At 38.0% G+C, this 13,110-nt stretch overlaps 1 protein-coding gene across 3 annotated transcripts in view; it reads right to left on the reverse strand.

Annotated features, from left to right (window-relative positions):
* Positions 1-2,260: 2,260 nt before the first annotated feature.
* The window catches only part of abl2 (c-abl oncogene 2, non-receptor tyrosine kinase), a 147,205-nt gene continuing 136,355 nt past the window's right edge, over positions 2,261-13,110 (reverse strand). The window contains exons 8-12 of one of the 3 annotated variants that reach the window (XM_072274014.1): positions 11,963-12,115; positions 11,225-11,314; positions 10,607-10,768; positions 9,666-9,893; positions 2,261-5,054 (exon numbers count right to left, since the gene is read on the reverse strand). In XM_072274014.1, the coding sequence (XP_072130115.1) occupies positions 5,032-5,054; positions 9,666-9,893; positions 10,607-10,768; positions 11,225-11,314; positions 11,963-12,115 (656 nt within the window). In that variant the 3' untranslated portion in view covers positions 2,261-5,031. Of the gene's footprint in view, positions 9,894-10,606; positions 10,769-11,224; positions 11,315-11,962; positions 12,116-13,110 lie in introns of all 3 variants that reach the window. The other 2 variants (XM_072274013.1, XM_072274012.1) reach the window with 2 other exon arrangements.

The following is a 13,110-nucleotide window of genomic DNA, read 5'->3' on the forward strand; positions in this document are numbered from 1 at the left end:
TTTACAGTATCTTCTAAATGACACGTTGCAGAGCCTTTACAGGCAAGGATATTTTAGCCAGGGCTTTGCCCTTGCCACTTGTCCAGAAATTCCCTTTTATGAACTTTATCTCCAGTTGCAGCCACTGACGTCTGCAGCTCACTCAGAGTAACTGCTGGCATCACCACTGCACAGTGATGGAGCCCTGACCTTGGCAGCCAACCAAACCACCTGCAGCTGCTTAATGGTGTGGGTCATTCAACGTATCCAAAATAAACCACTGAAAATAAAATAGTTACAAAACCAACCACACAGACTGTAATTAACAAGACTTTTACACCTTCCTCTGTAGCCCTATAACCCCCAGTGAACTCAGTAGGGTCATGGGTCCTGTAGTAGGTGCAGGTATGAAGAACTAACTCTTCAGCATAAATGCTGGGCAACTTTAACAATGCTGAACTTTGTTGCTGGACTCCCTGGGAAATCCAGCAGAAGAGCATCTTTTTGACTGTACAACCAGAATGAAATATTTGAGAGGTACTTGGGGGTGGGGGGGGGGGGCTCTTCTTCACACAGCAGAGGTGGTGGACATGTGTTCAATTGCAACATTTAATACATGTTTGGATAGGTACATGGATGGATGGGGTGTGGAAGGCTATGATTTAGGTGCAGGTGTTTATGACTAGGCAAAACCTCATCTGCACAGACAAGATGGATTGAAGAGCCTGCTTCTGTGCTGTAGCACTCTGTGAATTTACTTAACCTTTGGCAATTATCAAACTCTCTTACAAGTCCCATTTTTCTCCAGCAACTAAGTTTAGAGGGGTGGCCTGACCTAGGTAGTGTGGCTGTGGTTTCATAGTTTTTCCACTTTTTCACAAAGGACTGCGCTCCCTGAGGTATGTTCAGTGCCTCTGAGATGCTCTTGTACCCTTGCCCAGTTATGTACTTCTCTATGATCACTCCCTGACTTCTCTTGAGTGCTCTTTCATCTTCATTTTTGTTTGGTCTGTTGAATTTATTCTTAGGGGTAATTTATTCTTATGAATTCATTGTAAACTTACCCACAAATTGGGTGAGTTGGTAAGGCAATATATTGCTCCTGAGGAAAATGGGCATAGTAATTACAGGCATCCATTAGTCTCATGAAACCATGGATTTGTGCCTTGGAAGGTTTCCAGCGCGCAGACCTGGGTAAGGTTGTATGGAAGACCAACAGTTGCCCATGCTGTAAGTCTCCCCTCTCCACCCCACCGATGTTGTCCAAGGGAAGGGCATTAGGACTCATACAGCTTGGCACCGGTGTCATCGCAGAGCAATGTGTGGTTAAGTGCCTTGCTCAAGGACACAACACGCTGCCTCAGCCAAGGCTCGAACTAGCGACCTTCAAATCACTAGACGAACGCCTTAACCACTTTGCCACGCGCCAACACAAGTAATTAAAAAGTAATTACAAAGGGGATAAATACTTTTTCAGCCTCAGTTTTGGTTTTTAACTTTCAGGAAATTATTGAGAGGTTTTGGAAATTTTCTTTTGATTTGACATGATGCACAATGTTTTGTAGATAAGCTCAAAAAATCCTATTTCAATACATTTTAAAGTTATAAAATGTGACAGTAAAATGTGAAAATAGTTGTGAGGGCTGAATACATTTTCAAGGCACTGTACATGGAAACAACCAAAGTTAATACAATCCTTATGAAGGGTCTTGGCCCAAAACATCGACTCTTTGTTCTTTTCCATAGATGCTGCCTGACCTGCTGGGTTCCTCCAGCATTTTGTGAGTTGTTTTAGATTTCCAGCATCTGCAGAATCTCTCGTGTTTAATATAATTCTGTATGGTTGTGGTGTTGGAAGTTTTGTAATGTTGACTTGTGTTTTCAGCTCAATTTCAGACCATTATAGATGTGCTTGCAAATAAAAATGAAATGACAATAGTTGGAAAACTTTCCATTGACACCTCCTCCGCCCCCTCCAAAAAATAGTAGAGACTCATAAAGCTAAAATTTTGGATCACCAACCTTAAAATTTAATTAGAACACCTTAAAAAAGAAAAGCAAGCTGTGGGTCAAAGTCCTCCAGCATCCAGTTCAGAGCATTGCAAACTAAAGCTAAAATAACCTATGGTGAATTTTTTTTTTTTTGCAAAAGTGGAGAATAAAAAGAATAATCTTTGGAAGGCTATAGCAGTTAAATAAACTTCTAGTACATGTATGATTTGCTCTAATCCGATACTATTTTGTGGCATTGCTTGCAAAGAATCCAGACATTTGCTCACTGTAATGTTTAATTGCATGAAAATATACAAAGTGATTGGGACAAAGTAAGTTTTTTTGCAACATATTTCCACCACATCCAATATAAATTTATTTGGCCACAAATTATTACATGCTACTGTAATTTTCTGCAATAACACCAATAAATTGGTGTAAGGTGTCAGTTTTATTCTTGAAAAACTACCGTGTAAAAATAGTTACTGTACTAGTTTTTTCAATAGGCTTCTCCCAGCTATAGTACTACAAAATTTGTTTCCAGAAAGACCTGCTCCGTTATCTCCCTGCCTATAGAAGATATCCTTCTATAGATTCAATAAACTTGTGGGTTCAGTTAGTCTGGAATCTCAGATGTTCTTCAGGAGACTAGCTAATGCCCAAGACATCACCAATGTTTTGGTACATGGCTATGATTTTAATTTGCAAATATGCTCTGTGCTTCATCAAAATGGATAGATTCAGGTATCCTTAAGTTATAATCTATTTTAGATGGCCTCCTAGAATCCTGACTGCTTTGCTTCCACTGAAGCTCTGAGAAGGAGGACAAGGCCAATGTTGGACCAGCAGATAAACAGGCAGGATGTGCTTGAAGGGACAGGCAGGCAGCAACTCGTACAGTGGTGCTTTCCTTCTGCAGTTTGCCCTGGGCTTCCATGAGCTCACTATTCATGGCTTTCATCTTCTCAGTGGCATCGCAAATGTTCCAAGTGATCATGGCCAGGGATTTCTAGAAGCTCATAGGGATGTTCTATTTCTCTCCCTGTCCACAAAGGGGTTTGGCACATCCTTGAATCTTTTCCTCTGTACTGGTCATTAATCACATTCCATGCCTTAAAGTGCACTTGATAGATATCCAAATCTCAGAGGCACAAAGGAGGGCAGGAATAATCAGGATACAAACATGTGGACATGTTCACAAGATGATTGTAACCTTAAATTTCACCTTCAGCTTTGAAGATTGGTTTATAAGATTAACTCGAATCAATGTGATCTGAGAATTATGTTCTCGGGGGAAAAGGGCAGAGTTACAGTAATTCATTGTAGGATTCAGGAGTAGTCATAGAATTCGTGTAACCAGTTCACTGGCATTCTCAAATACGATGCAGTCTCCAGCAGTTTTTATGAACTAAGAGGGAATGATCTTGTATATTAAAACAATGTATTTTATCAATGAATCAGATATAAATATTAAATTTAAATTACAATAATTTGTTTCCTTAGAAAAAAAATACAGCTCAGGCAGGTGCACTTCTGAAATAATGTAATTAAGTGTTTGCATATGTGAGAAGGAATCGGATCACTGTAACCATAATGAAAATAAATTAATTTTCAGCACCTTAAACTGCCCATTGATTTAAAATATCTAACTTCCTCTGCAGTTTTACAGCTGATCATTAATGAGACAATGAAATGAAAACAGGTACCTATCAAAAATTTCCACTACTTACAAAATACTTAAAAATAGATTGTGTATTTTTGTTAAAACACTTAAAATATGTAACAGAAACCAGGTTGCCGATCAATTGTGACCATGTGGATACATCAAATACTGTACTTATGCAAGCCAACACTCAATTGAATTATAATTCTGTGATAATTTAATTACAAACTCAAACATATTTATAGTACAAAAAACAAAATACTGCTTGTATCAATTAATGTGTTCACTCTGGGGTAGTTCTGCCACCCCCTAAGCCCCTGGTAATTCACATATTTACAAATCTTAGTGTTTAAAAGGCTGGGATAAATTCATTTCTGCTTCAAGGTAAAATCTGACATTTATACTGTATGCTATGAAACAATTTGCCACCCAATCCTCCCAATTTACCACTCTCCCCACAATACATAAAACACACAAAGAGGTATTTTGTCAGTATGCAAAGAAGAAAACAGACTCTTGGATTCATTTCATAGACAAGGCTGCAGTTCGGATTTAAGATGAACCCATTCCTTGAATAGGAAAGATTACATTTTTATCAGAGTAAACCAATGACAAGGCATACAAAAGTACAGTACTGCAATGATAAACTCGTTAAGTGGCACTGCTAAAACAAAAAAATAATTCAGTAGTAATTCCGAACATTCATAGTCACAGACTCTTTTCCTAATGCTGCTCTTTGCTTCAAAATCTGGACAGTTGTCCAACTCCTATTGATAACTAAGCCTGTAGTTTTATTCACAAATGTGGATGAGAAGATAAATGCTTTTCCAGTAACATTTCAATGAAGGCTGACCAGGTAACCTGCACTTTTGTTCTGCCATTAAATTTCAAATAAAGCAACTTTAAAAGCCAGAAGAATTTTTGCATCTATACATTGAATATTACTGATTTAAATTTGTATCATAAAATTAATAAAATTTGCTTGTACTCAGATAAAACTAATATTGGAATATTATCTTATCCTCACCATAGAACATGTATGCAGCTACAACTTGGATGATGTGTGGAGGAAAAATAACCAAAGTGAACTGTGAATAACCATTTATACAAATAACTCTAACGTTATAAACTCTACTGGGTATACTCACTGTGGACTCAGGTTGCAAATTTAAGTTTATCTGACAATATGAATTTCTAACCTGCAATGCCATGGTGTCATTGTGATAAAATATTGCAAAGCAATATGGTTAATATACGGTTTTAAGTTATTGTGGAAGTACAAGTTCTAGGACTCTAAACTGTGTGAATTGTTGCTCCAAAACATAAAGTATACCATATGCTGAGCTTTGCTGAAATCATTCAAAATGCTGAAGGATTTTTCTCTGCTAGATATTGATTTAAAACTGTATTTGTGGGAAACCTGAAAAAAAAAACAGAAAACACTTGAAATACTCCAGATCAGGCAGCACCTGCAAAGAGAAACAGGTAATGTTTCAGGTTGATGACCTTTTGATCATCAACCCGAAGTAGTTAACTGTTCCTCCAACATTTGCTGATTTTGTTTAAGTCTAAAAATGCTTTCTTCTTTCTGACTATGCTGGTGTAAAAGAGAGCAAATTTGCCATATCACATCTATATTGTATTATTCCCATTAATAGAATACCTATCCTACAATCCAGGCTCACTCCTGTGGCTTGAAGTCCAATATTTTTCCAAGCCCAGCCAAGGATCATGACACTTACTCCCTAATTCTGCATAAATTGCATAATGGATTATTAAAATTTCATCTTTAGACTCAAAACTGCAGTGTTTATCACAGCAGCATTTAATTTTTCAATTATCTCAATTCAGGACTCAAGTTTTTTTAAAAAAGAGACTGGAAGTGGGATTTGACTCTTGGCTCCTTCTGTAAAAGTGATCAACAGGGCACAAAAGATGCTGTGGCTAAATATAGCACTTACATCACTATCATCTGAGGTTATCAGGAGGCACAAACCAGGAAATTCCAATGATAATATATTACTAATTTAATAGATGCCCATTGCTAGCAGGATTGATGTTTCAGGTTTATTTCCAAATCCACAAATGGCTTTGTGTTGAACAAGAAAAAACATTTTGAAGTTCTTCACTGAAGAATTAAATATGACAAGGTGGTGATTAAATAGAGTAATTGTGAGGGAGTCAATGAGATTTTACAGAAATTTACAATGCAAAGTAAAGATCAAAGTTACAAGCCTGGTTATAAGACAGTGTGACTTCACTGTACTATTCCAAATCATTTTATTGGATTTGGCCTCATGTACAGCTGGGTCTTCTGTTATGTATACCAAATTGTCATCACTATAAATATAAATCATAATTTCAGAAGTCCCTATGAAATCAAAAGTGAGTTTGATCCAGCTTAAATTGCACAGAAAAAAAATACAGAACCAAGTGACCTTTGGTATCAATGCACACAGAATAATTCTGCAAATTAACAGCAGCTGATAGTCTGAAACGACAGTCCACAGGTAATACTGCAAACATGATCAGATGGTCACAGCATTCACAAATGATAAATGACAAATCTGTATTTCATTGGACACAGCAGAGTTATTCAATCTTTCTACATAAAAAAGGTAATTTTCTTAGTCCCACCAGACATGGTGGTTGCTGTGAGGGAAGTGAAACATGGGCTTTGTGTTTTGCTTCTGATCCATGATCCTAATTCAAAAAGATGCATGTTTCTTTGATGCAATCTGACAATGTATTAGGAAGTGTGACTACATTATTGACGGGTTTATATGGTCAGCCTCAAATCCCATTGTTAAAATGCACATTTTTCTGTAGCTCATTCCTTCACCACCCTGGTACGGGCATAGTTAAACCTCAAAATTTTCTTCAAATTTGCTCATTTAAAAAAACTTTAGGAGAAATTATCTAGTGTTGGACCAAAGCACCTGCATATGGCTATTTTGAGTGGTAGCAATATGCCTGGGTAAGCGCTGCAGAAGATGAAAAAATATTCCCCAGTAACACGAGTATAATTAAAATGGCTCAAAAGGACAATCAAATCATGTCTTCAGAAACAGTAGCGTGAGATGGGCCAAAGAAGCACGTGATACTAAGTATGGATTTATTGGCCATTCATTGTGCTCATCTTAAAAAGTAAAGAAATATTTATAAAGTATCTAAATGAACCTGTCAAAATTATGAAGGGATCCAGTTATTTCTCAAACCTACTATTTTTAATTTATGGGCATAAGCTTGTATTAAGAATTTGTATTCTTTTAGCAGTTACTGTTACAACTGCAATACACGAGCACTCCATGTCACTGAATAAGTTTCACTGAGATAACTTAGAGCATCTCTTTAAGATACATGGCTTAAGAAGTGATTCTGATATGTATGCATTTTCTTTGTTATTTGTATCAGGGTGATTACATGTGGTGGGAGTGGGGCAATGGGTAAATGTTCCTTGTTACAAACACTGAATGTAGTAGTTTTCCTACTATCCACTTCCATGATTAAGGATGCCATTTTCTACACTCACAGCAAACACAGTAGATTCACTTAGCAATTCAAAAAGTAATACAATTCACATTCTCGAGTCGTAGCAGATTCTGCTGCATAACATTTTTTTCTCCATTCACCAAAAATATAAACATGAAGTCTGCTTTGAGAGGCAACAACAGAGGTAAGTTATAAACTCCATGACAGTTCTGAGGGACTTTGGATATAGCATTCTCAGAGAATTTCAATACTGTTGACAAAGATACAGAGCATTGCAGAGGTGGAGTCTTGCTTCATTGGGGGTTACCAAAATAATCATCAATCCAAATTCAAGTTTGGGTCAATTGAAATTACAATTTTGTCTAGTTGATGCCCTCTGCTGTTTTCAAGAGGAAACTGCGCTCAGCAATTTAATTACCAGATATGAAGGGCAAGTCAAGTTTTACTCAGCAATCATGCAGCAAAGGTTAATAAGTGGCCGCATTACAGTTCACACTGTGCCAACATGAACTACAGAAAAACACCTGGTATGGCACAGGGAATTTATCCTTCTAAATTTGGTGTACTTACAGCATGCACCAGGTGAATGATAGCTTGATACCTGGAAGTTAGTTCTCACTGTGAAGCTAATAGCCAGTGACATAGCATTAAAGCAAATTGCCTTTAAGTACAAACGCTTTCTGTGGTATGTCCATCCAAAAATTCAAATTAAACCTAATGATTACACTGTTGTAATTCATTTCAATTATGATCACATCTTCACACTTTAGATTAACTTGCTCTTCAAAGTTTAAGAGTCCCTTAGGACTGTCCAGGAGGACAAAAAGAACTTAATTGGGCCAAGGCCCAAAAAGTTGTTTTTGGACTATTTCCATAAATTTTCCAATCCTGCAACTGTTGTTGGAGGTGGCATTTCCCTTCCCCTCCTGCAGTCTTGATTATGCATAGACAGCTCTACTCATGACTCAACTGACAAAGAGAGATGAATCTGTAAACATTAAAGAGCTGAACATTTGCTGAGGTACTTCAGATAATAAACAAGTCAGTAAACCTTTCACAAACCTTCTCAGCTACCTCTGTACAATATCACTTAGCTCTCTAACACATGTCAGTAAGTTACTGAGCACAGGGTTTGTAGGAGGTCCAGTAGAAGCTGTGGATGACACCTGAAGTTCATGCAAACTGTGCTCTAATTTGCTCACAGCTTCTCGGAAAGCAAACTTGTTTCTCATTTGAGTGATACAGTCCACGTAACCAGAGCAATGATCAAGCAACCGATGTCCTGCTTCAACTAACTGGCTGTTAGAAGTGGACTCTGAATCATTGTCAATAACATTGGAAAGAAGCTCAGCACACTCCAATAATGCTTCTTTACTGATTTTTTCTGTTGGCATCTTCTCTGGTGGGAGCTTGGTTTTTCGCAAGGAAACTCGAGCACCTGTTGATACAGAGGTACCGTTTGCAAGTTTAGAAGTTGTTGCCGTGGGAATGGATGAACCTGGAGGCACTTGAGGGGGTGGAACAGATGGCCTAGGGATCTTCCCAAACACTGCTATTGTTGGTCGTTTGCTACCTTCACCATTTACCTCACTCTCCTGTGCTGCTGAAACACTTTCTAAGTCCTCCACCGTTTCTGTGCTGTTGAAATTAGTGCTAGGAGGTGGTTGTAATAGTTTTAGGGAAGGTGGGGGTGGAGGGGGTGCACATTTTGGTTTCACAAGCCTTGGCCTCTCTCTCTCTGATGCAACCTGATGCTCTGACAGGAGTTTAAATTTGTTTCCAAGAGAATCAGTTCCAATCAGCTGAACTTCCGCAGGCGCATGCTTCAATGTTGGTGATATAAGAACAGGTACTTTATGATTATGTGCTGCTGGAATTGTAGAAACTTTTACTGGTGAAGACCAACTTGTCTTCTCCATATCCTCTTTCATTGCTAGTTGACCAGAATGATTACTATTAGCTTCTCCATGTCCAGCTGATACTGTGTTGACATTCTGGGGAAGATCAGCATCTCCGTTGCCTGTATGGTGTTGCTTGAGAGATGGTGCTACAGCACATCTTGCCAAAAGTTTTGCTTTTGACTTGTCTCTCAATGAAGCAACTCCATCTTCTGCTTTTCTGTGCAGTGGATCTGTCAATCTCCCCGGTCCTTCCTCCTTGGGAGTGTACGGCATTGGGTGCTCGAGCTGAATTCTGTTGCGGTGGCAATTTCTAGGAAGGGTTAAGGCTAGACGATCCAGTTCCTGAAGCCCTGAAGACATGGAAGAAGTAGAATTTGACCGAGGAAAAGGTTTGGTGGCTTCCAAGCTTGAATCATCATTACTTGAAGGCTTCCCTGGTTTTAAGCCAAGTGTTCTTTTTATTAAGCGAGGAGTGAAAAATCCAGCAAATCCTGCCCACCCTCCACTAGTTACACCTCCATTTCTTTGCACAGAACCCCTTCCACAACATCTAGACTGTGTGAAATTCCCTTCTGCATGTGAATGAACGAATGCAAGCCCATCAGAGTGCTGAAAAGATGAGAAAGAAGCAAAGTTACCCGTTATCTCGTATTTTTTGTGTGGGTGGTTCTCCATCTCACGGAAGGAACTGCTGCGCTTCGGTGGCATAGGAACAGTCTTCTTCTTCATGAAGGAACTGAAGAAACCAGCTTTTCTATCTCGAGTAAACAGGGTCTCTTTGCTATCATCGAGGAGGCCACTAGGAGATTTATCTCTCTGCTTACGAGGCAGTGCTGGGGAGATGCTACATGGGGCTGTACTTGTTCCTATTCGTATTGGGGAAAAGAAAAAGATAGGAAATGTAAGCCAAAAATGGTGACAGTGTATTTTAACTGCTCAATATTTATTATCTTTTTTCTGTCTCCAGCTTTTGTTTTATGTTCTCATTTTCCCCCTTTGTAGTTATATTTGTTTCCCTGCATGTTGCAAACTTTATGCTCAATTTCTAGTTTCTAAGTTTTCCTGCCACAACTATTCACTGATACTATTGCTTATTTTATGATGTTATCATTAAATTAAATTTTCAGTGCTAATAAAAATGTAGCAGTGTACAGAAAATGAAGTCTTTCTGGCTATGAACACAACATTTTTTGCATTTTTTCCAAAAAAAAACACAACAGGATTTTAAAAGCTGAATTTAAAACCCACTCAGATTTACTACTGCACTTAAAAATTAATCACAAAATAGACAGCCAAGTACGGTCATATTTCAATTCACCTTGTATCCTACCACATGTTAAGTTTTGAAAGGCATGAACCAAGTTTAACTTTTGGAGAGAAATGAGGATACTGTCACTTGGACTAAAGAAACTCATTACCTAAATATAAGCATAATCAATATGAAATTAAAAGTAGAGGCAGCAGACCTGAGGTGTTCACCTACCTTCCCCATGAAAGTTTATTTCAGAAGTTTCACGAGAAGGGTTAGAGAAAAAAATTAGAACAAAACGGGAAAAAAACTACAACTTGCAACAAGTACCTGCTACCACAGTATGAGCTACAGCAGGATGATCCATGTCCATATTTTCCTTATTTTCTGCACTTTTCTTTAGTGTCCTGGTTTTAGTTGGAAGCAATGGTAACTGAAAGTGCTGGGCGATCACAGTCGAAGAGGCAGTTTTTCCAAGTTCTTCTGCAACTTCTGCAAGAGGAAAAGGAGCACTAACAAGTGTGAATTACTAATTTTAGTCTTCATAACTGATAAAAAAAAATTAAAAAATCAAGATAGAGAGGTAGGATGTGATGGAGGAACAAAATACAACTAAGAATGATGTACATGGTTACCATGATGGGTTGTATGATTTTTCTTCCATACTCTTCCAATATGAATGTCTACTTGCTCTTATTTCACATTGATCTCGGTTTATTTAAAAGTATCATTTTGCCATATAAATCAATGACACAAATGCATCAGTAAATGTCTATGTGTAGCCACTGCGAACCAGCAGACAGGGCAGTTCTTGTTGTTCTGCTTACAATTAACAGCAGTTTGTCTTCAGTTTGTGATATTAATGGCAATAATATTGCGTGTTCTAGGAACAGCAATAATGAAATTTTATATAAATGCTGAAAATATTAGCAAAATGCAATACTTTACCTTCTGAAATGCTGGAGTCATGAAACATGGTCTCAAATGCTTGATGGATCTCAGCGAACAATGGCCGCTCCATGGGATTCCACTGCCAGCCTTAGAAATTAAAGCAGACACATTAAACATGGTATGTGCCTTCAGTCCATAAAATAAGTTAGTTCTTGCTTTTTGAGTAGCACTCATACTTCTGCAATAATATGTACCACCCAGTTTGAAAGTTAAACACAAAATGTTGCTGTCTTTTTCAAATTAAATCACGGCAAATAGTTCCAATCTGGCGTGGTGGGTTTGCTAAATATATGAAGCACATTTTTTTTTTAAAACTCTTTAATTGATTGCCTTTGAGGAGTACTCCACAAGAGTACAGTAAGTCTAATCAAAAATAGAACCACATCTGTAACATGAAAAGGATTGTCATTTTAAAATGGGCCCTGGCTTTCCGTGCATTACATCATGTAGGCATTCACTTAAAATTTGTGTATATTGGAGATATGGGCCAGAACATTTCATTCCCAACATGTTAATGCAATTTACATGTTGAGAATAGCTTGGCTACTTGATTTCACCCAACGTAAAGGATCACTGCAATCTTATCACATTTCCTTTCCCATGGATTCACTAACACCCATGGTGACACACAAGTAAAATGTGATTCTTGCTTACTTAAAGTAATTCACATTTTTAACAACATGAACAAATAATTGAAACATCTGTCCTAACTATTTATCATAGAATATTACTTACATGATCTCATCAATTCATAGACTTTGGGGGGACAGCCCTCAGGTTGTTCCATTCTGTATCCTTTCTCGAGCAAATCATATACCTGCGATAGATCAATTCCTGGGTATGGAGACATCCCGTATGTAGCAATTTCCCATAAAAGCACTCCAAATGCTGAGAAGAAATGTAAAAGGTATACAAATTAATAATTCCTCTGCATCAACACCTGAAACAATTAACCATCCACTGTCAACACAATCACGAGGTAGTCAATCCCTCTCAAAAATAATTAGCTAAACATATTGCAACCTTGATGCTGATTGAGGTGTCAAATACAAAGTAGGGCGAGAAGAAAAGATTTAAAGGAGACCAGAGGAGTCAGTTTATCTGCACAGATGGTAGTTGGCAAATGGAACAAGCTACCACAGCAAGTGGCAGAGGTGGGTACAATCATGGTGTTTAATAGACATTTGGATCTTCACGTGGACCAGTCCAAAGACAAGGTCAAAGGGATATGGGCCAAATGGGATGAGCTCAGGAAGACACTATGGTCGGCACAGATATGTTGGGCCGAAGTATCTGCTTCCTTGCTGTGTTTATCCATGACTCTTTTTCCAAATTTCCAAACATACAGTAATTATGCCCACCAGGTAATGGAAAAAGTTACGTGGAAGTAGGATGCCATTTATAAAGCAACACGTTTCTAGGATTTTACTCTTATTGTGCTTGTAAGAATCACATATCATAACCAGGAAATTAAACTCTGACAATAAATTTTAGCAACAGGGCTGGAATTGGGAAGAAAATGTTGAATAAAATAGAGGAATTTTAAGAGTAAATGGTTTTTGTCTTCAATATTCCAAAATAACAAATTGTTTCAATATTAATCTTGAGTTCAAAAGTGAGCACGTTCAAGTTCAACTTTAACTTTGTTGTTCAACCATACATGAATACAGCCAAACTAAACAGCATTACTCCCGGCTAAAGTGCAAACCACAGTACCAACAGTCATTCAAAGCACAAAGCACACAAGACAGCAGTAAAATACAGTCATAAAAAAAACAGCCCAAGTCCTTTAGTCCATGAACATTGTAGCATTCTGCAGTCAAACACAATACATCTTGTCTTCTGCCAGGCAAACACTGGAGGGCAGCACTGACCCCAGCAAA

Source organism: Mobula birostris, chromosome 12, assembly GCF_030028105.1.
Source record: "Mobula birostris isolate sMobBir1 chromosome 12, sMobBir1.hap1, whole genome shotgun sequence".
Taxonomy (NCBI): domain Eukaryota; kingdom Metazoa; phylum Chordata; class Chondrichthyes; order Myliobatiformes; family Myliobatidae; genus Mobula; species Mobula birostris.